Source organism: Enoplosus armatus, chromosome 11, assembly GCF_043641665.1.
Source record: "Enoplosus armatus isolate fEnoArm2 chromosome 11, fEnoArm2.hap1, whole genome shotgun sequence".
Taxonomy (NCBI): Eukaryota; Metazoa; Chordata; class Actinopteri; order Centrarchiformes; family Enoplosidae; genus Enoplosus; species Enoplosus armatus.
Window position 1 is genome coordinate 9,762,563 of NC_092190.1, and position 26,375 is coordinate 9,788,937.

Sequence of the window (26,375 nt, forward strand, 5' to 3'; positions counted from 1 at the left end):
TATTACTCAAGATACATAAAACTGAGTTTTGTTTGTGGCTGGAAATCTAGGTGCAGCAAAATGTTTCCCATTTTTGGCTAGACATATTGATGAGATTTAAAGTTTTATCTCCAGAAAGTTTTTAAAATCAAATACGAAGCATGGAGCCATATTGGTTGCATGTTGTTGTCCTTTGTGTCTCCTTTGTCATATTTTGTGTATGTAATGTAGCCTGATGAAAGTTGTATGTTATTTTGTTTAGGTGTAATTAGTCACTTCTGGTACTTTCACTGTTTTTATTTGTCACTTACTCATTACTGAGGTAAAAAGATGCTTGGTTCATACTCGCACCAGCTCATAGATATCCAGAAACCATGTAGAGAGACAAATTGTCAGATGTGTTGCTGACCTCGCCTTGACCAGAAAAGGGAAATTTCACTTCTCTAATATGTAGGGATGTGAAGTGGGGGAACATTTCCTTTTATCTTAGCCACTTCCTGCATTTTGCACATTGATCTCATCTTAATATACCAAGATAACCCATTAGATTACATCACCTTCCTTGATTCAATCACCCAGTGTGCAGATTAATGAACATTTGTAAAGGACCGTACCAGTAGTATTGCATGTTTTAGCCCTTTTTATTGCCGATCACACATACTTAAGATGATCACTTTAAAAGATTAAAAGATTTATCAAAAGATCCAGAAAAGTAGACCTTGAGTTAAGAATTTTTGTCTGAGGTCAAGAATGAACCTTCAAGCTCAACATGTCTTCATGAGTTTTGGACACAATAATTAAATTTAATAATTAAATATGTTAAGTTTTGATCATTTTATTAAATGTACTAATCATAAACTCATCCATAAATGCCTACATAACCAGGCTCCCCAGGTGCTCAGTGACCTTGTGGTTCCACTCGGAGCTTTGGGCTCAGTAACACGTGGAGCATCCAGTGGGAACTATAAGGTGCCCTTACGTAAATCCTCATTTGGACAAACAGTTTTTTCTGTTCGGGGGATCAACATATGGAATTCCTTACCTACAGAACTAAAACTGGATCCTGACTGAAACAGTTTTTGAAGAGGGATCAGTCATGCAGTCATGAATGATCTGGTTTTATTATCTTGTTTTATGGTGCTTTATTGTATTAGTTTGTGTCTTGTATTGTTTTGTCTGTAGTTCTTTTGTTGAGTTCTGAGTTTTGTGTTTTTAATGTGCGTACCTATTGTTGAGTTTTTGTTTTGTACTGTCTCTTGTGTATCTGTTGTTGAGTTTTACTTATTTTAAAGGCCCATCTAGGGACGGGCATTGCAAATTAGCTTAGGCTACAAATGCTGTGGTGTGTGGCATTGATTTATGCTACATACTTGTCCCTATACCAATAAACATTAAATAAGTAAATGTTTGATGATGCTATGAAGATTCATGTGATTACAGCTATGTCACACAGTGTTATCAATCATTCATTAACTGTTTATACACCAGTTACAGATGCTTCATAGGCGAGGTTACAAAATGTTGATAAAAACAACAATGAATATAATACAAAATCTATGTTCTTATATCTGTTTACAACTATATTTTATTGTGTTATAAACCATTTATTAAGTGTTTATATACTGTTTATAACTACAAAATGGGGGTTAAAGTGTTAATAAGTTGTGTAAACATCTTAAGTCTGCATTCATTTTTGTCAAAGATAAAGTGTTATTACAAGATAATGCAATACAGTATTTTCAAATCAGTCTGCACTTCAGCTGCATCAACAGTCAATGATAGTGTAACACTGACAAACATTAATGCAGACTGGATCTTTAATATGGTTGATTACACAACCCTATAAGGCTTGATTACCAACCAGTTAATAGGGCAGTCCCACGTTCACTGCATGTCACTTTTGGTTTAATTAATTGCAAATTTGCACCACTAACAAACTATATTAACTGAAGCGGGTGCTGCATTATTACCTAATGATGTGGCCCTGTGTCAAAATGTAGTTTTAATAGTCTTATCATTTTCGTTTAAATTGTGCTCACATGGTACATAATGAAGTTGCCATCTACTGTGGGAACTGTACATCATGGGGTACAACAGGGTATATAGAGGACAGTGACAGAGGGGTTAATAGGAGTCCAATGGCTAATGTTTCCCCTGGGGCCCCTCAACAGGTTAATCTGGCCATGCACAGCTTGAGAAAGTCTGCTAATTGATTTTCATACCATACAGAATTGGTTGATGAAAGATAAATAAATACATAAACTCTAAATTAAGCATGATTAAAGAGCTAAAACCAGTAAATTAACTCATGTGGTCCTTGGGATCCACTGCTACTTACACATTGATGTGCCAGAATTAACAATGTAATAATTTCATACATAATAACATATCAGTCACAGAGGCCGTTTTTCTGCAGAACCAGTACTTTTACTTTTGATACTTTAAGTATATTTTGCTTATAATACTTCTGTACTTTTAATAAGTAGGATTTTGAACACAGGAACTTGTAATGGGGTATTTCATATTGGTACTTTTATATAAGTAAAGAATCTTAATATTTCTTCCATCATTGTTTAAAAGGAACAATGTTAATAAGTGAATTCAATACTACTTTTCCTTTGGGTGCTTATTATGAAAATACCTTTAGTTTTCTCCTTTTAGTTTGTTGAGTGGGGAGTATGTCACAGTTTGTCATTAATCTCTTGGCTCTCTCACACAACAAATGGTTAAAAAATTAAATAATAACCTCTCTGTCACAGCTCTAAATGAGAGTCTATAGCAGGTTAAAGCAACCAGATCAATGGTAATTATCTGATCAGATACTGATCCTTTTATATTGTCTATGCTATGATAGATTTACTGATTAGTGATCAGTTCTTGTATTGAACACATGCAGCATCATTGTCAGTCCAATACTGCTACCTGCAGGTCAAACTGAGTACACCACCAGATGTGGATATTAAATACACAGGTCAAAAAAGGTCAAAAACAGCAAAACAGTGAATCAAACTTAGTTTCTGACTGTGATCAGTTAAATTATGTATTTCAGATTGGCTTCATCATCTATCTATCCATCTATCTATTTATGTTTCACTATATCAAGGATCAATTAACAGTCTGTTTTTCCTTCTTTGTATGTTATATTTTATTATTTAAGGCTTTTTGTTGTCCCCTCCTTATCACATTCATCTCTAATGGGCAGGTTTAATCAAATGGATAACCGATCAATGATTGGCCCTCTGGTGACATGTGACCTATAGCTGTTGACTTATTACCAGGAAGTGTCAACTTCTCCATACCGGGGAATTCACCGTGAAGGTTAGGCGGGCACTCGCTCTCAGACTGAGAGCATCAATTTCAGATTTTTTAATGGCTGGATATTTTGATCATCATTTAGCAATGACGACAAAGAGGCAGCGTGTGTGGCGGAAGCTGTTTCTGATACTCACAGGTAGGCTTTATGCTTGTATTCTTTTTCTTTTCTACAAACCATACCACACCTTTATAGTATTATCACCAGTGTTAATCATTAATCCAACTTCTTGCTACTCAACCGGAAGCAGGATTATGGTTTACTCAAAAGAGACCTGTAGGTTAAACCATTTATTCAGTTTGCCCTGAAAGAAACATACTGTATGTATGTATTTTTCCTCTACCAATTTTGCAAAAACACCAAATAAACTACTATGACTGGGAAAGAGATGATCTGTTATTGTGTATTTCTTTTTTATTTCAGTACTCCCCTGCTGCAGGAGTATGCAGGTTTCCATTCCAGAGGGAGAATATGAAGTTGCAAGCGGAGATGATATTAACTTGATCTGTTCCTTCATCCCAGCCAGACCGGGATACAACACGCTCGTCCTCACATGGGAAGCTTACCCTGACAATGCGGATGGTACAATGGTGAGAGGTTAAACTAGCTGCATGCACAACGTGTGGTTATAACATCTTCCATATTGTAGTGAGCTACCTAAAGGGGAACTCCTACTGATTTTACATATTGCAATCATTTATGAGTGCTACGCAGCCTGTCTTCTGTTGCTCTGCGGCTTTGTGGTGGGCGGAAAAGTCAAAGTATGACAGACAATAAAACGTGACGTGTGAAAGACAAGGGTGTTTACCAGACAAGGAGGTCAAATGCAGGTCTTTTCAAACAAAGAACATTATGGGAAGCGTCTATTTTTTGGAGCTCTCTGATGCTTTGATTTTTAAAATTTGTCTCTCACAAGTCCCCCAACTTTATATTAGTAGCATACTAAATTGCTGGAGTACCCCATCAGTAACATCTCCATTTTATATTCATATTATTGTGTACCTTCCACTCTATTAACATTCTCAATCACATTGGTATCAGAGAATGTTACTCACATAAAATCACGGGGTTAAAAATGTACCCTATGTAAGTGAACATGGAACATTTTATCCATGGGTAAAAAACCACCCAAGACAAGGGGATGTTTTGAGCCAACACTGGTTACATTGACCCACATAGGGTCAATTTTTAATGTGATTTTTTAAAGTGGTTTTAGTGTGTAATAATATACACTTTATTCATATCAAGACTGTGGCTTGACAATGATTCACTGTGGTGAGTAACAGTTTCTATAAGGAGGTGTCCTGTGCTTTAACTGAATGTGATACCAAATGTACAAGTTATGTAGCAGTAATGACCTTTGGCCAGTGGATGATGAATAAGTCAAGATTGCCTCATGCACACAAACTGCTGCAAGTACCTGCTGAAAATGAAACTTCTTACCGATTCTTCTTCTTCTTTAGATATAGGGCCGCAACTAAAGATTATTTTCATTATCGATCAATCTTCAGATTATTTTCTCCATTTATCATTTAGTCCATAAAATGTCAGAAAATACTGAAAAATGCCCATGACTCATGATTTGCGTAAAGTCTAAGGTGAAGTCATCAAATTGTGTGTTTTGTCTAACCAACACGCCAAAATCTAAAGATATTCAGTTTATTTTAATACAGGACAGATAAAAGCAGAAGGTGGGGAAATTTGGGCATTTTCGTTTGAAAAATTACTTTTTCTTTGACGTTTACCAAAATAGTTAAAGATTATTCTTCTGTTGAATGAGCAATGGATTAATCATTTCAGCTCTAAGCAGATATAGCCCTACTTATAGTCAGTTTTATTTATATAGCCCAAAATCACAAATTTGCTTCAGAGGGCTTTACCATCTACTTCTTACTATGGAGCTCAATATTAAATAAAGAAATAATTATGAGATAAATAATGACACGAATAAACTGTGGAAAATATATAAATGAAACAATAAATTGTGAAATAATTTAAGATACGTCTGCAGTAGTATACAATACACTGAAACATTGAAACTCAGCTCATTATTATCAATTGTTATTTCATCCTCGTTATTTTCCGTCTTTTATAGGACTTAATAATAAATATAACAGACATTTTTATTTTAAAATACCCTTTTTCATAATGTTTTCATGACAGTGGTGTGATCACCGCCCTCTCACCTTTCAGCCAATCACGTCCCCCCTGCCTCTCTTAAGTGAGCAAACTCAACAACTGCTACCAGAATTAGCCAGTTAGCGCCTGTTAGCTAGAGCAATGTCAGTATCATTCTGAATCAACTATCTAGTTACTGCTGTAAATAAACACAGTACACAGACACAGCTAACTCATTTAATTTATTTAGCTTATCAAGGCAGCACATGCTACCTACATAGCTGGCTAGCTTGGCAGGGTTGTGAGTTTGGTTTATTACTCATCAAAGTGAAGAGACAGTGTTAACGGCAGCAGCTAGCTAGTTGCTAGAGTTTAACTAAGAGTTGTTTTCACAAATTGTTGGTTTATTTATATATTTTACACAGTTCATTCATATTATTATTCATTTCACAATGTTTTTTTATTCATTTAATAATGAACATTTTGGCATTTCATACTGTACAGCATACGATACACTCTGTTCTTAAACATTACGTCATATCATGGTGAAATGTGGCATGGATTTGCGTGATTATATTATCATTACTGTTGAGTATTGAGCCGGCATTATTGTAATATTATATTATTATATAAAGAATATATTTTTGTACACATATGTTTGTGTTTATTTCTCTAGAAATCCGTGGCCACCTACTTTTTAAACAATCCGATTGACATTGCACCTGCTTATGAAGGCAGAGCCTTTTTGGAGGTCGACATCAACAAACAAGTGAGCACACTCCGCTTAACAAAGGTGACCATGCAGGACAGCCGCCGTTACCAATGCAGTGTCATGATCCCCAATGATGATGAGGGAACAACAGCCGCCACCACTTCCCTTTTGGTCCTGGGTGAGAATAAAAAAGTCTATTTATCTGTCTATTGTTAATAATTGTAAGTATATGTTGTCCCCATGAAGATGTAAAATCAATTCTGCATTTTGTTGCACTTCTTGTGTAATAAAGTGATCATAACTTTTTATGTTAAATCCTGTGTTTTCTTCTAGTGCCTCCCTCTCCGCCAATTTGCAGGATTCAGGGGAAAGCAGAGTACTTTCAAAACATCACCCTCACCTGCCTGTCTGAGCAGGGATCTCCAAAACCTGTGTCTGAGTGGAGGACCTACAGTGTGGAAAACCTTCCCAGACAATTTCCATCTAAGACAACCGAAAGTATGCATTTCAACCATCTATGTGTTACTATGAAGCACACATCTCTGGCAGGCTGCTGGAGAGTTTGTTTACCATCATCAGTGTCAATGTTAAGAATGGCAAAATGAGCTCAATCATTTCAGCATTGTTTAGCCTTATTTTCGTCATTATGTTGCAGAAAATGGAGCTCTATCTCTCTTCAATATTTCAAGAGAAATGTCTGGATTCTACATTTGCACGTCAACAAATCGAATAGGTTCTGCCAGCTGCAACCTTACCTTAGCTGTGATACCTGGTGAGTGTATATTTTGCTTAGTTCAAAATGGTTATTGAAGCTGTAAATGCAGGCAGTGTGAAACTCCTCATCTTTCCTCCTTTCTCTTCAGGCAGCATGAACGTTGGGTCAACTGCAGCTATAATTGGAGGAGTCCTCGCAGGTCTTGTGTTTTTGGGGATTCTCATTTACTGTTGCTGCCGGAAAAAGGGCAAAAAGGACAAGTATGCTGAAGGGTATGATATGTCCTGTGTGTTTCTGCCATTATAAACCACCACTAACATTTATGTTTAAGTGTATTGATTGTTAGTAAGTGGTGTTTACAGGTGCTTTAATTAATTCATCTAACCACCCAGCCTCACCATCCTTTTGTGTATTTTGTCCCTCTTTGTCCATCAGGTCCCCCGGAGAAGTGGAGTTTTATGACAAAGATGCTCCTGAAGCTGAGCAGTACTGGGACGACAAGTCAAACAGCAGGCCAGAGCAGCTCAACCAGCACGAAGACAAAGACGTTCCTCAAAATGTTTACAGCGTAGGAACAGCTGGACATAAGTTTGAGGACAATCAACACAGTTATAATAGTGGAAAAGAAAGACATGATGCTAAGGGCAGTGATATTGAGTCTCAACGTTACCAGGACGACCAGCATGATCACTATCGTGGAAGTCGTGATCGTCTTGACGATCAGCGTGATCGTTCTAGTGGCAGTCGAGATCGTCTTGACGATCAGCGTGATCACCACAGTGGAAGTCGTGATCGTCTTGACGATCAGCGTGATCACCACAGTGGCAGTCGAGATCGTCTTGACGATAAGCGTGATCACCACAGTGGCAGTCGAGATCGTCTTGACAATCAGCGTGATCACCACAGTGGCAGTCGTGATCGCCGTGACGATCAACGCGATCGCTATGGTGGAAGTCGTGATCGTCTTGACAATCAGCGTGATCGTTCTAGTGGCAGTCGTGACAGGCTCGATGGTCAGCATTATGGTACTAGTGGTAGTCGCGATCGCCTTGACGATCAACCTGATCGTTACCGGGGTAGTCGCGATCGCCTTGGCGATCAACGTGATCATTATGGAGGCAGTCACGATCGCCTTGATGACCGCCGTGATCGTTATGGTGGAAGTCGCGATCGTCTTGATGACCACAGTAATCGCTAATGTAGCAGTCGGGATAATCTGTGATCACCATGGTGGCAGCCGTGAACACCTCGATTACACTGACGATCAACATGGAAACCGATTTGAATAACTTTGTGTTACTGAAACAGTTTTTTCTTTTTTAAATATTTTACTGGGTTTATGGATTGACTTGTGTCTGGTCTCATCATAAAGAGACACAGCTAAATTAATTTGCACATCACCACAAATATCTTGAATTCTGTCGGTATTCAAATAATAACATTGGGAAATTAGAAATATAGGCTTGTCTCTAATATAAGCCTGTCCCAGGCGGTGACATTGTGAGTTTCCAAGGTACTGTAGCTGAGCTAACTGGACTTAATTCACTCCCACAAGTGAATCCACTAATCCCAGTGATTCAATTGTTTAAATGTTTGCGGTAAATAATGCTGGTCTGACTTTTAAAATTAGTTGAGAAAAATACACCAGACAACTTTCCAGCAACACCAAATATGCTTCAGCCAAACCAAGTCAACCTGGTAACGTCTGACACTGTCTGCGTTAAAACTGACGTCCACTTTTAAAGTTTGTTTGTAGTTAGGTTAGTTTCACCAGTGAGAGTAAACTGGTAACATGATAAAAATGAATCCTTCAGCAAAAATCTTCTAATGTTAAGCACAGAAAATGTAATTTTTAAATTCTTTTTAGCATTGATATTGTTTGTTTGCAGTCGCAGTACTAATAGTAATACATTTATAGTTCACATATTCAGGCCACCTATACTGCACTAATTTGGGCATTGTTGTTAAAACATTGTTTTGGGCCAAAAAAGGGCATTCTTTTGTCACTCCACCATGTAAAATGTGTACATCATCTAGGATTTTAAGTTTCTTTTTAACCCATTGTTTGTGAGTAAAAGTAATTAAGTGCCTCAGCTGCACCTGCATGAGATTTACATCTATTTTAAAACTTGTTTTTAACATGTGTGTGGAAACTTTGTATAGGTTATATTGCATTTTTGCTTTTGCATGATTTTTTTTTGGTTGATTGGGGGCTAAGTGAGTGCCAGTTTATATTGAATTGATTTTTTTGTTTTACTTAAAGTGATCATTTGTAACATCTTAGTGTGCAACTTTTTGTTAATGTTTTTGAACGATAAATGATTTCCCTTGAAGGTAAGGTAATATGAAGCAAAATCAAATCGAGTTCAATAAAGAAAGTGGGTCAAATGTTGCCCTTTAGTGTGCAGTAAAATTCCTCAAAACTCACAAGTCTGACCTGATTTCATGACCGGGCTGCACCCCCCACCCCCACCCCTCCACCTCCACCTCCTCACCGGGCAGACCTCTCTACTTTTCCCGGTATGCACTGCTGCTACACCCGCTGCAGAACATTACAATTAGCCTCCAGAAGATGAACTAAAGAAACAACTGCACTAACCTCATGTTTTATAGAGACAGCAGCGGAGGGGTAGTCGGTGTTTGAGAGCCGTGTTTGTGCCGGGACTCACCTCTGTGTGAAGTGGTACAGTCCCGTTAGTCGCAGTCTGTTTGTTAGCGGCAGCAGCAGTTAGCGGACAACGAGAAGCTCCAACATGCGGATAAACTGCACTTTACTGTAAAAAAGGACTCTATAATGAACTTTTACCGGCTGCTTATTTTACTGGGAGCATCAGGTAAGTCTTGTTCTCTTCATTAAAACACGTCTTCTTCTCTAAAATGTGTCGTCTTTACGGCAGCAGCGCAACAGGTTGATCCTCTATGAGCTATTACACAGACGTATCTGTGTACATAGGACTTAATAAAGTGCTTCGTTTTGTTTTATATTTCCATTTGGGTGAGTTAAGCGAGATGGATGCGCCATTATAGTGATGGTTTGCCCCGTTTATAACACATGAGGGGTTCATGGGACAACCCTAACGGTAATAATCTGGGACACTGTAAGTGTCTGTTTAATATTGCGTTATTGTACTTTATAGTTTACTTTACCTCCTCAGATATGACAGTAATATTCCCTAGGGACTTTGCTGTTACAGGCCTATATGTGTTGTACACTACTGCCGTTTACTATGTTAAAGTGTAATTGTATATTTTAAAGTACAATGTTTAATGGTAGAGCAGGACTTTAAAGGTACAATATACTATGGTAGAGCTGCAACGATTAGTCGATTAATCAATTAGTGGATCGACAGAAAATTTATCTACAACTATTTTGATAATCGTTTCATGGTTTTAGTCATTTTTCAAGCAAAGATGTGAAATTCTCTGGTCTCAGGTTCTCAAATGCGAGGATTTGATGCTTTTCTTCGTAATTCATGATAGTAAAATGAATATTGTTGAGTTTTAGAGTGTTGATCACATAAAACAAGTTATTTAGATACATCACCTCGGGCTATTGGAGATTACAACCAGCATTTTTCACTATTTTATGAAATCTTTATAGACAAAATGATAAAGTTATTAATCAAGAATATTATTGGCAGATTCATTCTAAACTGGAAATAAACGTTGCAGCCCTGTATTATGCCTGTACTATAATTTAAACCTTTAAAACTACATTTAGAGACCACAAAGTGCTCATCAGGTCTCAAGATGTACCAGTGATCTGTGAGTTCATCTGTGAGCAAAGCACTCCTGACAAAAATGCTCGCTTCACAAACTTTTCACACACTTTCTGAGTGTTGCATTGAAATCATTTATCAAACATGGAGACTATATTCAGTCTTATCAGTGTTTTTATTGTTGGACTAATGAGTCAATGTGAAGGAATGTACGACTCAGTAAAAGCAGGAAATGTGACAGCTTTGGAGAGGAAACAGTCCGACCGTGTTCAGGAAACATGCAGCGTCCAGCCGCAGAGCTTTGACCTGGAATACATTTGTGGCCACACACTTGTTTTAAAAGGTGGTGCAACACTGAAATGAGGCCTTCAGTCTGTGTGCAGGTGGAGGAGGAGACTGTCTGCTGCCTCTGTAACCTGTTCATTAACAGGTTACAGAGGCAGAAGTGAGTCACACCTGATGTGAACCTCATAAACAATATAAACAATAGTTAACACTTTGAGGCTTGGCCATAACGCATCCAGCAGTTTCTCTGTTTGTTTATCCAAACCTCCTCTCACCTCAGACTGATGGCATTCATGGAGTAACGGTTCGGTTTAAATCTCGAGCAGTTAATTGGTCGGTTCACACCCAGCTGGAGGATTCCAGATACTCCCATTGGTTGGGAGTGTGTGACCTCCTCCCCCTCTCAGCTCCTCAACTGGGACAGAGGAGGAGGAGGGGGGTTTCAGCACAGTCCTAACAATGGACTGGTCCATGAAAAAAAGAAACAAAGGGAAGACCACAGCTCTTTCGTGGGAGGAATTTAGGAGCTCAGTCACCCCTCCTCTTGTTCTCTGTAAATATCATTTGGCTTCATCCCCACCATCACTGTACTTAGAAATGTGCGCTTAAAGTGTAGAAGAAGAAACCTGATGATGCTCATCTGTCTGGACTCAGTATTCATTAAAACGACCTGATTTAGGTTTGAGCTGAAACGATTAGTTGATTAGTCGACAGACAGAGAAATAATTGGCAACAATTTTGATAATCTATTATTAGTTTCAGTCATTTTTCAAGGGAACATGAAAACCATTCTCTGGTTTCAGCTTCTCAAATGTGAGGATTTACTGCTTTTGTCTGTTTTATATGATTGTAAACTGAAGGTCTTTGTGATTTGGACTATTAGTCAGACAAAACATCTGAAGACATCACCTTGGAGAAACTGTGATGGGCATTTTCTTTTCATTGTTTTCCAACATTTCATACACTGAATACTTCATGGATTCATTTAAATGGATTGAAAATAACTCTTAGTTGCAGTTGTAATGGTGGCCTAGGAATAAGCAGACAGGCACTCAAATTAGAGGGAAACCAGGAAAAGCGTCCATTTTAGATTTTAGATACGGCCCTAAGGAGAGGCAGGCTGGTGGACTTGCTTTTGTTTTGATTTCCTGTCTTCTGGTAAATGTTTAGAGCGAGTTCCTGCCCCACCTAGACTTAACATGACTAACAGAAAGCACCCACGAGCGTCCAACCTCTCCATCCCCTCCCTCTGTGATGATTACCCCCTGCCTCTCCACAGGCCTCCCCAGACTCCCCCCCCCCCCCCCCCCCGACACACACACACACACACACACACACACACTGGAATTTAACCTTCCTGACCCTGGTACCGAGCAACAGAGGAGCCCCCCCCCTCCACACACCTAATCTCTGTTCCTGTCTTTGCTCCTGGTTTGATACGATCCGAAATATCTCCCAGGTGTCGTCCCCCACACTCGCACATTCATCATTCGCACAGACAAAGAAGAGGCACAGCTGTTTCTTCTGTGATCAAGATGTCATCCTTTTCCTGCTTTTAAACAGTTTTTGTCAACACTCAGCTAAAACTAATGCAGTTTAATACAACAGTCCTGCAATGGTTTGTCCACCTCCATTAATGTTAATGAGGGTGGACTAAATATGACTAGAAACTAGAGCTGAAATGATGATTTATATTTTAGTCCATCAACAGAAAGATAATCCTCAACTATTTGGATTTTCAAGCAAAAATTCCAGCCTCTAAATTGTGTTGTGAAGATTTGCTTGTTTGATAGTAAACTGAGTGTCTTTAGGTTTTGAACTGTTTGTTGGACAAAACAGGACATTAAAGAAACGTCAACTTGGGATTTAGGAAATTATTCATTCATCATTTTTCTGTCATTTTACATACGATTAACACAATGAACGCCATTAACTGATGAATTACTATAAACTGCTCCTGATATAACCCAATTCAACAGCACCACAAATGTCCATCTCTAAAATAATCATAATGTTGACTCAAAACCTAAAACAGTTTCAAGAAAAACTGAACATTATAACCTTCATGAAGGGAGGATTTATTGCAGGACCACTGTATTATGCTGCATTAATTCAAATATGTGTACCTAATAAACTGGCAACTCAGTCAGGGATGAACCTATTCATTAGCTGGTTTTATATGATTGTAAACTGAATATCTTTGGGTTTTAAACTGTTGGTTGGACAAAAAATGCAATTTGATGTCACCTTGGGCTATAGTCTATAGGATTAATCGATTAATCAAAAAATGATTTACATGTAAATCGATAGTGAGAAAAATCATTAGTTGCAGCCCTAGACTCAGTGATTTTCCCCTCTAATGGACTAAAATGAGTGAATAGACTCTATGTGCAGGTGCCTGGTTTTAATTACTGTGGGTTAATTAGGTGAACATGGTATTTCTCAATGTTGATAACAATGCTGTGTTTGAAGTTTTCAGCACACATCTTAGAGTAACATTTGCATGGCTAACTGAAGACAAAATGTATATATATATATATATATATATATATATATATATATATATATATATATACTGCATGTGTGTATATTTTTTTAAAGAGTGACATTTTCATTTTTACTCATTCCCATTTTCTTCCTCTCTGTTTGTTTTGTCGGTCAGTGTGTGCGTGTGATGGTGTGCATGTCACAGTGCGGGAGAAGCAGCGGTTTGCGATGCTCTTCCAGTCCGTGGTCCTCCCGTGTCAGTACCAAACGGCCTCCACTCAGACCCCGGTGGTGCAGTGGTGGTACAAGTCCTACTGTCGAGACCGCACACGAGAGTCCTTCACCCTGCCGGAGAGTCTGGGCGTCCAGGCCTCTGAGCTGGGTGCCACGTCCCACCTGGAATGCTCCGACAGCAGCCGCACAGTTCGGGTTGTGGCCTCGGCGCAGGGAGCCTCCATGACGCTGGCTGAGCACTACAAAGGCAGAGACATCGCCATCGTAAACAGTAATGTCATCATTTTTATCCTAAAGTTATGAATTTAGGAGAAAAGGCTGCTGCAGCTGTTTGCTCTGAGGAGTCAGAGCTGATGTGCTTTGTGTTTCCTGTCTTTGTCTCACAAAAGAGTCACACACATGATCACAACCCCCCCCCCCCCCCCCCCCCGCTCTCACTCCTATTCATGTTGACTCCTTGTTAAACCTCAAGCCTTATCAAGTCAAAACACCCGTCTTCTATCCAAATGTGTCAGTGGAACGTACCACGTTCAATGATGGCCTCATGTCGTCCTTTAATACAGTAAAAAAAATAATGATTGAGAAATTAATATATGGTGGTGATCACTGAATTCTGTTTTAAATAGTATTGTTTTGTTTTTCACATGTATATATTTAGTTTTGTCTGTGCAGATGACAAAAACATGAACAGTTACAAGATTAGATACACGTCACTTGCTGTAAAGTGTCCAGCTACAGATGAGTTCATTAGGACTGCATCTCAAACCTCAATGCTTCTGGTACCAACCAAAAGGTGTCCATAGCGCGGCGTATAGAAATTTGTCAAGTACTGAAAGCTGGCATCAGTCTTTTTTACTTATTCATTGATCAGTAGTTTCTGATTTTCGACTATTTCATTTAGGCAAAGTTCTTGTGCAGGTGGTTGTGTTTCAACAACTTTTAACGTTTGGCTTCTTTTGTTAAATGTAAAAAAGGGTTATGTAGAAAAACATGATAATACTTATTAAAAAATATAAGTTTTGATATCGGTACTGAAACATATTCATACATAACTGCGCAGGTGTCAATGTGTTCTGCACCCAAAAACTGTTTATACATTTAGATGAATGTCAGAAACCAAGTCATTTTAGTCAGGTTGTTGTCAACGCTCACCTCTTACAGCACATATAACCTTGTTTCCCGCCTCTTTGCAGGAGCAGACCTGCGTATTGGGGAGCTGCAGTGGGGCGACAGTGGAGTGTACTTCTGTAAAGTCGTCATTGCTGATGATCTGGAGGGGAAGAATGAGGCCCAGCTGGAGTTACTGGTGCTCGGTATGCCCACACTTACATATTTCAAGACTCAAAAGGAACTTCGAGCCTCATCGCGATCGGCTGGCTCGCTTGTTTGTTTGGCTTCATATTAAGCTCAGTGAAGTTTCTTTCTATATGTTAGCAAAGGCTTTAGAAACAGTCTCTTTGTTGCTCAGCGTTCCCAAGTGTCTTTACAACAGTTTCCATGGAGACGGCCAAATGATGTTAGCCTCTTTACATGATTTAGCCAGCGGTTCACTTCACAGGGTTGACTGAGGGTTGGACTCGGCTGGACTGGTCGACTTTAGGTACATCTTCAGTTAGACACAGGGACAGCTGTGATGATATGATCAGCTGTATAACAGTGTGTGTGTGTGTGATCATTTGTTGCTGATTAATGATTATACAAGGCTCCTCACACCCACCCAAATATTTCAGTGCTGAAGGTCAGAGATTCACCGTCTTCTGTCAATGAAACTTGAAACAGCGTGTCCATTCAGTGAGAGAAATTGTGCAGACTGTTGTTGCCAAAGCCACTCCTTAAGCTGTTACCATAGCAACGTGCTTTTTAAGAGGAGACTGGGGCATTTTAAGGGTTGCTGCTGGTGTAGACATGAAGAGAGGGAGAGACGCAGAAAAAAAAGGGGGCAGGCTAAACTCTCACAACAATGTGATCCGAATGTTACCCAAAATGGTTTCCTTTAAGTTTGACTAACCCGATGTGCTTGTAGTATTAACGTCTGCTCATTCATACAGCCCTCCTCCACTGAGCACTAATCTGATTATAATCAGCTCACAGGAGAGATGGGGGGGGGGGGGGATTAAATGTGTGAGAATAACAAGACTACACTGGGTTTTGGTAGTAGATTTTTTGTGACATTGACAAGTTGGAATTAGACAGTGTGTAAAACCACTTCAGTGCCAGTTTTATATACTAAAATTGAAAGTAATAGTTTGAGAGAATTAGAAGACAAGATTGATGTCTGTCGGCTCAATATCAAGCTAATGACAGCAGCCAGTTAGCTTATCTTAGCAGTAAAGACTAGAAACACCTAGCCCAGCTCCTCATACCAGCACTTCCAAAGCTCCCTGATTAACACGTTATACCTTGTTTGTTTAAACCATAAAAAGTCTGAACATAACCTCCCACAAAAACACAAATTCTTGATTTTAAACTTCTGATTTTGTACGAATTAAACGAACGAGATACAACATGTCAGCTAGCTGTTTCCCCCTGCTTCCAGTCTTTATGCTATGCTAAGCTAAGCGTACATACACGACAGTGACGTCAATCTTCTCACCTAACTCTCAGCAAGAAAGCAACTGATCTATTTCCCAAAAAGTATTCCTTTCAACAAAGTTGTGGTGTTTCTTCTCTCGCCACCTCTCTAATCTCTGGTTTATTTTTTCTTTTGGATTAATTTTTCTCTGACGTTCACTCCCTTTCCTCTCCCTTTTGTCTTGCAAAATCTCTGTACTCCTCCATTACTCATTCCTGCATCTCTCACTGCCTCCCTCCCTCTCAGGGCTGCATAGCTCCTCGGCTCTCTCAGGTTTCTCAGTGTTACTGAGCTTCATGGTATGTAGATGAGTGTGCCAGGCCAGGGAACCAAGATTACTTTTTTTATCAGGTGGGAAGGGTACACTGTTTTTTCCCCCCCTCCATAGTAACAGTCTACTCAGCAAACTCTGGAGCCAGTGGCTGTTTAGTCTATCCCTGCAGTCAGACAGTGACTGCTCTTTACTGTAATTATAGACACCTCATGATAACCACATACATGAACACCTGTTGTGTCTCAGTCTCAGCACACCTGTTGTAGTCCCTTTATTTTTCTTTATTTTACAGTTTTCTAGCTGCCTTTGAATCTTCTTTGACCTGTTTATCTTGTATATGAAGCACAAAGAAGACATTGTTTCACAACCATACAGCTTGTGTGACCTTCTTCTCATGAGCTCCCATGGAAAGCTGTCCTAGAATCGTTATGTGCCCCCCGTTCCCAAAACCCCCTCTTTGTCCTCACACTGCCTCTCTGTGTGTCCGTGTGCATGTAGCATGTTTGTACGTCGGCATGTGCATTCACTAATTTGTGTGCAGTCTTTAGAGGGAGGCACATGTGTGTGCACCTCATTACAGAAATATAATACAGCTGGCTTCCTGCTAAAATTAGAGTCAAAGTAAAGTGCGTCTTGAACTCTGAACTCTGACTCACATGACTTATGTTCATGTTCACAGGTTAGTATTTCTGAAAACACTTCTAAGAAACTCTATGGCATCATGATTTAGTAGCATGGACTCTGGACACCACAACATATCATTCATGTGATTACAAGAGTCTACAGTCAAGCTAGCAGCTCTGTGAGGCTGGACTTAGGCACAGTGGTGTTTTGAGCTAAATGCTAATATCAGCATGCTAACATGCGCACAATGACAATGCTAACATGCTGATGTTTATAATGTTCACCATTATAGGTTAGATGCTTAGAAGCTTAAGTCTTCGTCTAGATTATCAAAGTTATTACAATTCATCCTGATGGGAACATGAATGTCTGCGCCAAATTTCAAGACGTACGTATTCAGTAATTGTTGAGACATCTGACTGAAGATATCAACCTCATGGTGGCGCTAGAGGAAAAGTCAGGGAATAATCAAGATCATTAATATTTATCCTCTGGGGACCATGAATGTCTTTACAAAATTTCATGGCAATCCATCCAACAGTTGTCGAGGCTGCTAGCATGGCCGCTAGCATGGCTAAAATTGTCCTCATTCATCACCATGACAGCATATCAAAAGATTAATAATTTTCAAATTGAAGTGGGCAGGTACATTTATTTCTACATGAATTGGAAGATTAATGCGTTGTTACTGTGTATTTTCTGATTTTGGTTGTGTAAAAACTTTGTCCCTTCAGTTTCTCCATTAGTGCATGACCGTGAATCATCCACTCTGCTACCAAATTTTCTGATTTGCCTGACCTTTTGACTCTTGCTTTCTGCTTGCTCTGCCGGCCTTCACCTGTGCTCTCCCTCTCTCTGCAGGCAGGACAGGTCAGCAGGACGATCTCCTACCTGAGTTTGATGTGGAGATTATGCCAGGTACGGCGCCTCACCTGCACTATTGTCTCGCTGCCTGCCATCTTCTAGCTTCCCTAATGCCTCCTAATGTTTAATTCTCACTGACCAATCAAAACCCTCTTTGACTAACGAATGTATATTCATGAGCCTGTGTTGACACTGAACCTTGATCTGACGGTAAATGTACAGAAAGTAACTGACAGCCCTGTTGAGAGAGCGTCTAACCCAACCTGAAGTTACATACAGTCAGTTATTGAAGCTACATGAAGGAAAAATACACAGAGTCACAGTTCTTATCCTTTCCTCCCCCTCTGGTCATGATTTAAGTTCCACAGGGGATGTATGTTGACTTACCGTGGGGTTTTGAATGGATTTTGCTTCTCGGCACACCCTGAGGAAGTGTGTTGTTAGGGTCTAGATGCTTTAGAGATGTGATGATGGATAAGAGTCATTCAGAGTTCCCAAGAGTTTGCCTGAAGTTTCCTTTTTTGTACTCTGTGTCTCTGGATGCTTCATTGAAGGGGAGGCAGAAACATCTGCATGGTTTTAAAAGGAACATTCTGGTTTATTATAACTTGATTTTTTTTATTATAACCTTGTAATCACGAAAGTAGTTGCTGAGATCTGGAGGTGAAACCAGAAGCAGGTGCACCCTGTTGTGTGAGCGCACAACTACGGCTACTACAGCAAGTCAAAGTTTAACCAGGAAATCGGTCCGCAAACTGTGATGCCTGCTTACGGTGGACGTTTTTGTGATATTTTTACCATTCGCCTTCATTATCACTTCTAAATTAAGTTGAGTTAAACTTGTGTGATCGCCTGACTGTTCTTGTTTCTCACCCTGTTGGACTTTTAGTCAAACTTTTTAGGGATGACGCTGACATTGTCAGACCTCAGCAATTAACGTGATTATTTTATTATCAGGCGGAATGATATGAAAATACAAGCCAAGTTGTAAAAACCCAGGATTGTCCTTTAAGTATAGTGTGTTTATGACGTTGGAGGTTGTCAGTAAGTGTTGCCATATTTCTAAGTCTAACCTGTAACTTGTAATTTTCTTGTAATCTTTTGAGGGGAGCACACCTGCTGTCAGTCAGCTAAGAGCATCCTGGATAAATGTCAGTTATCCACCCACAACTTGGACCAGGACACCAGTTATTTTGCTCATCATTCTGTTAAGTGCTTTAGTTGTTTTACATGAGCAATAAAAGATGTCCATGTGTTGTGATACTTATTGACTGATCCTTGCAGTGTATATAAAGTTTTTTCCAGTTGTAGTAAAGACGTCTTGTATCCACATTTTAAAGGAAGGGGGGTTTGTGGGACAAAAGGAAACAAATGAAGGACCAAAACATGATCAAGAGAAATCTAATCGTTACATCTAGGAGATAAAGGACTCACAGACGTCTCTGTAATACCTGAAACTCATAACATGCCTTACAGAAATGTAGAAGGAATAATGTGTGTGTGTTTCTTAATTCCAGAGTGGGCGTTTGTGGGATCTGTAGTCCTGGGCAGCATCTTGGTCCTGTTACTGTTGGGGATCTGCTGGTGCCAGTGTTGTCCTCACTCCTGCTGCTGCTACGTCAGCTGCTGCTGCTGTCCTGATACCTGCTGCTGTCCACGACACTGTGAGTAACACAAACAACTACACAAGTTCCTTAAAAAACATTATTTATTAACTATAAGTTCCGTGTGTGTGTGTGTTCTCACTATCAATCGTTGTTCTCCTACGCAGTATATGAGGCAGGAAAGATGGCAAAGAGTGGACCGCCGGCTCAGGTTCCTGTGTATCCCTACTACATTCCTGGTGTACCTACAGTGGTTCCTCTTGCCCCTTCATCCCATGTGGACCCGAAGATTGCCTCTCTCCCCTCAGTGGAGAATAACCTGGCTGGAGGTGAGTGTCAACAAAACAATTTATAATTTATTTCCTTTCAGAAACGCTGACTTGACTAACCATCATTTCATCTATCATCATTCATCCTCGAGTCCGTCTCTAACCTTCATAGAAGCCGTAGAAATGACAGAGATGTCTGTGGGCAACATGCATGTTTGTTATTTAATTTAACATATTTGAGTATGGTTGTTAGTTTCTGCTTTGCAAGAAAGTTCATTGGACACGTACATGTGTGTGTCTCCTTGCATGGGTATGCCTGTGTGTGTGTGTACATACTGTGCGTGTGTGTGTGTGTGTGTGTGTGTGTGTGTGTGTGTCCACAGTGCGCAGTGGTTATCGACTGAAAGCCAGTCCAGACCAGGACTCAATGAAAGTTCTGTGCTACGTAGAGAAGGAGCTGGCTCAGTTTCCCTCTGTCAAGATGGCTGCACTCAAACGTAAGCCTGCAGAGATGAGGCTGTGAATCTGTGCGGCTGTGTGACTGTTGATGTGTTTCTCTTTTATGTGCATGGTTTGTGTAAATTAACTAGTGCTAGTTTCCATCTAATCCTGACATCCATTTCATAACATCTAACTATCTGTACTGAGATGAGAAAAACATGCTCCTCATTTTCAAAAAGGAAGGTTATTTTTTACACAATTTAATTTGTGGTGTAAAGACACGCACACAGAATATATTTCATTCATCATCACAGTTTCATATGTTTTTTGGAAAATCAATTGTTTTATAATAAGCATATTAGATACCTGTCAAATCAAAGTACTTCATCACATTTATGCTAAAATCAGAAAAAAACATATCTGCTGTTAATATAGTCTCGCGGTACATATCGTCATAACGATACGACCCCTAGTTCACTATGTTATGTATCAGGACATCTCAGAGTGTAATTATTGTGATGATGCCAAGGTCACTTTCAAAAAAGAATGTTTCCAAAGTTTGTTAGTAGTCAGTTTATTTTTAGGTTTATTTCACTGGGGATATCTGTTTGTGTCAACAAATTCCATGAAAACACCTTGTCCGTCACTCAACTTCGACCAGCCTGTCTGTAGTTCTCAGGCCATTGGTTCCTACTGAAGATGTAAAAGATCTAAAAACACGTGTAAAGGTTTATTTATTAAAAAGGCTCAGTAATTCACTAAAACAGCTATTATAACTATTTTCAGCGGTGGATTAATATACATTTGGTGCTGTGGAGAGTATTTATGGCAGGAGGACGGTGAATGTAGATTTGACGCAAAATAAACTGAAGGAACATGTCAGCCAGTGCAACAGTGTGGCTCATTGATGTGTTTTGTAATCGTTTTTGGGCAACAATGGAGGTCTATGGCACAGAGGAGCTGTATCAGGCAACATGTTAGTAAGTGTAAAAGTGTTGTTAGTGGGATCAATTCATTTTATGTTTTGGTCCTTTCATAGTATTTGTTGACAATGAGGAAAAAGGAACATCTCTAGACTCATCCTTTTAAGTGGTTGTGACAGTAGTTTGAGGTGGCACATGAGACATATCTGCTCTGAGTAATTTGCAGTCAGCTATAATCAGTGCTCATAATTATATAGTCGTAGTCATCATGCTCTTATCCCAAACACCTACATAGTGCTTCCAGCTGACCTCGTCTTACTCTGAAACACCTGAAAAATGTTTTCCAAATGAATTTTATGACAAAGATGTCGCTGTACTGATGTGTCTGTCCCAACAGCCAGTAGCCTATCAGAGCTGAGCTCTCTTCATGATGGAGGAAATACAGACTTCAGACATACCTATCAGACGGTGCAGATGAAGGCACTCCCTCCCATCGCAGACCTCGACGACCAATCAGTGCTGAGAGCAGCTCCACCTACACAGAGTCGAAGGCTCAGGCGGGACAGAGGCAACCACTCAGACGATGAGCTGGACAGAAGGTTTACTTACCGTGTTATTTACTGCATGCATGTGTTTATGTGTGAGGAGGGTAAAGGTCCAATGAAATGGTATTATTTATTATTTAGTTCTTCAATGTGACCTCAGTCAGGGAGCAGAGGATTGTTAGAAAATCTCTAATTACTTTTTGGTTGAACTTTTTGGTAAATCCACTCTGTGCATCATGACATCACCACTAAGGATGAACTGTTTTCCTGGAAGTAGTAGTTTTCCAGGAAGTTCAACATCCCCCCCCCCCCCCCCCAACATTTGGGACAACTGGTCACTCTCTTGCATAGGCTACAATATTTAGCTTTACCGACAGATATTACAGGCATATATTTGCTGGATTTTATGATGATGTCCAGCTGTACATATCCATTGAATCTCCAACTCACTCCACGCTGACCAACTGCCTCACTGAAATCTTGGGTGCCGAGTCATCTAAACACAAACGTTTTCTGTTCCCCGCACATCCGTGTCCTTGGAGTGATCTTCGACAGCAAGCTTTCATTCAAACACCACGCTAATCTCATTAGCAAAACTTCCTTTTACCACTTGAAAAACACCTTCGCTGCTGCTGAAACTCTGATCCGTCCCCCACATACATCCTCCAATAAACTTCAGTACTGTATATCCAGAACTCTACTGATCATCTACTCCCTCCCATCTTTCAGCACCTTCACTGGCTTCTTTGTCCCACAATAAATTCATTTCAAACTCTCTTCACTCACAAAACCCTCCACAACCAGGTCCCTTCCTACCTCCTAGTCCACCACACTCCCCCCCTTTGCTCCTTCCACACCACCCACCAATTGTCTTTTATTTTTCAAGATTATTTTTTAATGTAAAGTGTCTGAGTACTATGTGCTCTATTAATAAAATGTAATATTGTTAGTACATGTCACTGTGTGCTGAGTTGTGTGCTCTTGTTGTAGGTGGAACCCCCGCTCAGAGCACCTGCAGAGAAAGACGTTAAGCAGAAGAGGGCGCACCGGCTCTCTGGACGAGCTGGAGGACTTCGCCCGGTCTTACGGCTCCCGTGGTCGTCGGGCTGAGCATCCTCCGGACCGTGCCTACGAGCGGGATTACAGCCCTCCCAGGCGTTTCTACAGAAATGAAGATGAAGGATGGGGCCGCCGCAGCCCCTCACCTTTACCCCAGAAGAGAAGGGACACGTGGGACAGTGATCGCCCCTGTCGACCGCCCCAAAGCAAAGGATACGACGACGCCTTCCTCAGCAGCGTGCTGGACAGCAAGGCGAGGGGGCGGGGAGGGGACAGAGGTGCTGCTAGACTGGACGAGGACAGTGACACTCCCTCTAAAGGCAGCTCCAGAGGAAAGGGCAGCGACAGTTACTACAGCCGGTCGCCTAGCAACCGTCCAGAAGAGGAGGACCCTTTGCCTCCGTACTGTGAGTGGGAGGCGGAGCGGTACCGCAGGGCTGCCCCGACCACAGACCGGTACCGCACTGTAGAACCTCCCAGATCAGAGCGATACAGGACCACTGAACCAGCCATGAGGCCTTTCTCTTACACCCGCCCCCACCAGGGGATGTCCCAAACACTACAGGGGGGCAGAGAGGAGAGAGATAGGAGCCGAAACCTGGTGAGTTACTTGTAGCAGGAACAAGGACTCCTCTTCAGCTCTTCAGGAAAGAGCCTCTAAATCCTGTAAATAGTCACAGGATAAGTCTGGCTATATTCTACATTTTTCTTATTGTCAACACAGCCCATGACACGTCCAATGTTCTGTGTAGCCAAAGCCTGATGTAGGTTGTTCCTCCTTATTCCTCGTTGTCCATAAACTAGTAAACACACATCAATGAGCCACACTGTTGCACTTACCGACAGTTTCCAGTAGCGTAATTGTTCTCCTCACATCAGCACAGGAAGATAGAGTTCCCAGCAAATGCACTCTTTACTCCTGTTTGAGTAGCGTTTTCTAAAAACTGCAGTGCCCAGCTGATTTAGGAGATTACTTAGCCTTTAAAAAAGAAATAAAACTATGAGATGTCATAATGACTCAAGGGTAATTGCAACATCCCCGGTTCAAGTCCAGCTGAGACCTTTGTTGAATGTTGTCCCTTCTCTTGGGGGCGTCTGAAAATACTGAGAGATGTTTTTGGTCTTTTCATGGGATTTGTTGACAATAAGAATAGAATAGAATAACGGCAGCTTTATGCTTAGACATTTGAAAGTGTTTTACAGTATTATGTACATAATCTGATCATCTCTTGTGCCATGTACATACAAGATTTATGGTCTTAACACTGAATCATTTTAATTTTGTTCTGACATGATTTTATCTATTTAGCTGTAACATTTTTTTGAGTAAAAGAAATTACAAATGTATGATTTAACTCAGATATGTACTGTATAATCTGGCCACGCTTGCAACCATCACAGTGTTACAAATGCTCACCACAGTCATTACTACTTACAGCATGATTTCTGTGAATTTTAACAAAACTTGGACGCCTCAGGCACCAGGCTGGACTAACCTAGCATGAAAGTCTCTAACGTCTGGCTTTTTGGTGTATTTCTTTAACAGAGCACTGCACTGAGCAGGGACTCTCTCATAGTGTGACAAGGTTTCCCAGCCTCGACCCGCACAGCACTGCCAATCCATTCATTTAAACCGTCCTGTCGCTACGCAGGAGAGGCTAACTGTTCTGCCGTCAGCCACATGAAGTCTGGCTCGTCTCACTGAAATAACCGCACCGAAAAAAAACATCAGTAGTGGATGGAAAACGCTGAGAAACTAACCTGCACATAGCAGCATGTGCAGTCGTTTCTGTCAGTACAGGATGTTTTTCCTCATGTGCATGAATTATATCTGGGTATTTCTGCATGTGTAGTCTACAGATGTTACGTATGTGGTGTGAGTTTGATGAGTTGAGTGACTGGATTTACTTAAACCAGTGCCAAGATGTTTTTTTAATTATCTGCCAATTTCAGAATGGTCTTTTCTAACACGAAGCAGGACGCCACAGTCTTGTGTTCTCCTACAGACTTCATTCTTCTCACTCAGTACTCTGCGACTCAGGTTCACTTTGTATTTGTGTGTTTGTCTGTTGTTGATATTGCATGTAAGTACTGTACCTTGACTTTGTTTTGCAGATTTCAAATTGCACTGCTTAAATACTTTTTGAATAAATAAAACTCTAAGAAGTCTTCACTGTCTCACATGAATGTATTTTTATTATCTCGGCTGGAAGATACGCACAGCAGCTAATGATTGTTTAATGATATTCAGTTCACTGTCACATAAGACAAAGAAAAGCAGCAAATCATCCCATTTGAGAAGCTGGAAACAGAATTTTTGGATTGATTTTTTGCCTAAAAAAAATTTAACGGCTGATTAATTTTGTGTTGATGGGTCGTTTCAGTTCAACATACATCACAATAATATCTTTTAGAGAAGTAAGACATCACACTTACACAGATAAAAACATATGTACATTTGTCATGTTGCTCAGCAGTCTCAACACTTATTCATTTATTTTTACCAAATAATGAGATCCAGTACTGTCGTCAGACATTAAATGATGTAATATCAAAACCAAGGGTACAAAGGCTTACTGAACAGTGAAGCAGGCAAGGGTTAAAACCAGGAAAGTAGTTCAAAACAGGAAAACAAATTCAATGGAGCAGGCTGAAAGTTCAAAGTCCAAAACAGGCAGGTAACAGCTGCAAAGACACAAGGCAAGGAACAAAGGAACAGACTGGTAGAAGTGGTGAGCGGCTGATGAGGGAAGTGAGAGCAGGTGTGTAGATGGGTGGGGCAGTCAGGTGATGGGGAAAGGAGGGATAGTTGGAGGACATCTGGTGGACTAGAGGAGAATAGCACTGAAGGACCTGAACAGAACTGTGGCTGGAGAGGACGGACAGGGAGACAGACTGCGACAATGTAAACACTAAAGAATTTGATGTGTACATGTAATTAATGATAGGGAGATCAAATCAATTTATGAAATTTCTTAGTAAGTCTCCTTTAATTTTGGTGTGATTTTGTTCTCAACACATGACAACAGCTGGTCCTCGGGCTTGAATTTATTTTGCATTTCAACAGTTTTGACAAGATGATTCTGATGTAAAATACCTGTTGACTTCTGTCGTCACAAACTCTGATGTTTGAGTGGTTATTATGTTTGACAATATGTGTGAGTGTGTGTACCTTGAATAAAATCTGTGTTTTTTTATCGTAGCTTATCAAATATACACAACTAAATAAACACTAGAGGTTTACACACAGTCAGCACACGTTATCATGTAAAGCGTGTTGGAGCTTTAAAAGGTTTATAGAAAGTATTAAATGGCACATCATTATCTCAAAACGTTACAGAACTACATATTACAACAGTTTTGTGTCTCTTGTAACCATTGTATGACTCTTTGTGGTCGCTTTGTGTGTATTTGTAGTCATTTTGTGTGTATTTGTTGTCATTTTGCAACTCTGTAGTTTTTTGCGAGTCTTTGTGGACGTTTTGTGTCTATTTGTAGTTGTTTGTGTCTTTTTGGTCCTTTGATTGACTTTCCAACAAGAAATGGCTCTGGCCTGTGCCCTGTCTGTACCCAGTAGTCCTGTCCAGTAATCCATCCATGATACTAACAAGCCAGCTACCTATCACCTTCAGGCTCTG

The 26,375-nt window shown here is 40.2% G+C and overlaps 2 protein-coding genes across 2 annotated transcripts; both read left to right on the top strand.

The window, feature by feature from the left end:
• Positions 1-3,378: 3,378 nt before the first annotated feature.
• LOC139292635 (cell surface A33 antigen-like) lies at positions 3,379-8,035 on the top strand. The gene is made up of 7 exons (XM_070914998.1): positions 3,379-3,430; positions 3,716-3,882; positions 6,087-6,300; positions 6,456-6,620; positions 6,778-6,894; positions 6,986-7,109; positions 7,273-8,035. Exons 1-7 carry the CDS (start codon positions 3,379-3,381, stop codon positions 8,033-8,035), a joined length of 1,602 nt encoding a protein of 533 aa, XP_070771099.1.
• Positions 8,036-9,565: 1,530 nt separating this feature from the next.
• On the top strand, positions 9,566-24,895 carry LOC139292214 (immunoglobulin-like domain-containing receptor 2). Its single transcript, XM_070914439.1, has 9 exons — positions 9,566-9,671; positions 13,504-13,833; positions 14,756-14,875; positions 19,414-19,560; positions 19,668-19,829; positions 20,153-20,266; positions 21,531-21,732; positions 22,669-23,338; positions 24,284-24,895. The coding sequence occupies exons 1-9, from the start codon at positions 9,632-9,634 to the stop codon at positions 24,317-24,319; spliced, it is 1,821 nt and encodes a 606-aa protein (XP_070770540.1). The 5' UTR covers positions 9,566-9,631; the 3' UTR covers positions 24,320-24,895.
• The last annotated feature ends 1,480 nt before the right edge of the window (positions 24,896-26,375 follow it).

Excerpts from the sequence above, each read along its gene's own strand:
- LOC139292214 (XM_070914439.1), top strand. The coding sequence starts at position 9,632 with ATGAACTTTTACCGGCTGCTTATTTTACTGGGAGCATCAG. Across the intron at positions 9,672-13,503 it reads TATTTTACTGGGAGCATCAG|TGTGTGCGTGTGATGGTGTG; the intron begins GTAAGTCTTGTT and ends TTTGTCGGTCAG. Across the intron at positions 20,267-21,530 it reads CAAGATGGCTGCACTCAAAC|CCAGTAGCCTATCAGAGCTG; the intron begins GTAAGCCTGCAG and ends CTGTCCCAACAG.
- LOC139292635 (XM_070914998.1), top strand. The coding sequence starts at position 3,379 with ATGACGACAAAGAGGCAGCGTGTGTGGCGGAAGCTGTTTCTGATACTC. Across the intron at positions 3,431-3,715 it reads GCTGTTTCTGATACTCACAG|TACTCCCCTGCTGCAGGAGT; the intron begins GTAGGCTTTATG and ends TTTTTATTTCAG. Across the intron at positions 6,621-6,777 it reads TCCATCTAAGACAACCGAAA|AAAATGGAGCTCTATCTCTC; the intron begins GTATGCATTTCA and ends ATTATGTTGCAG.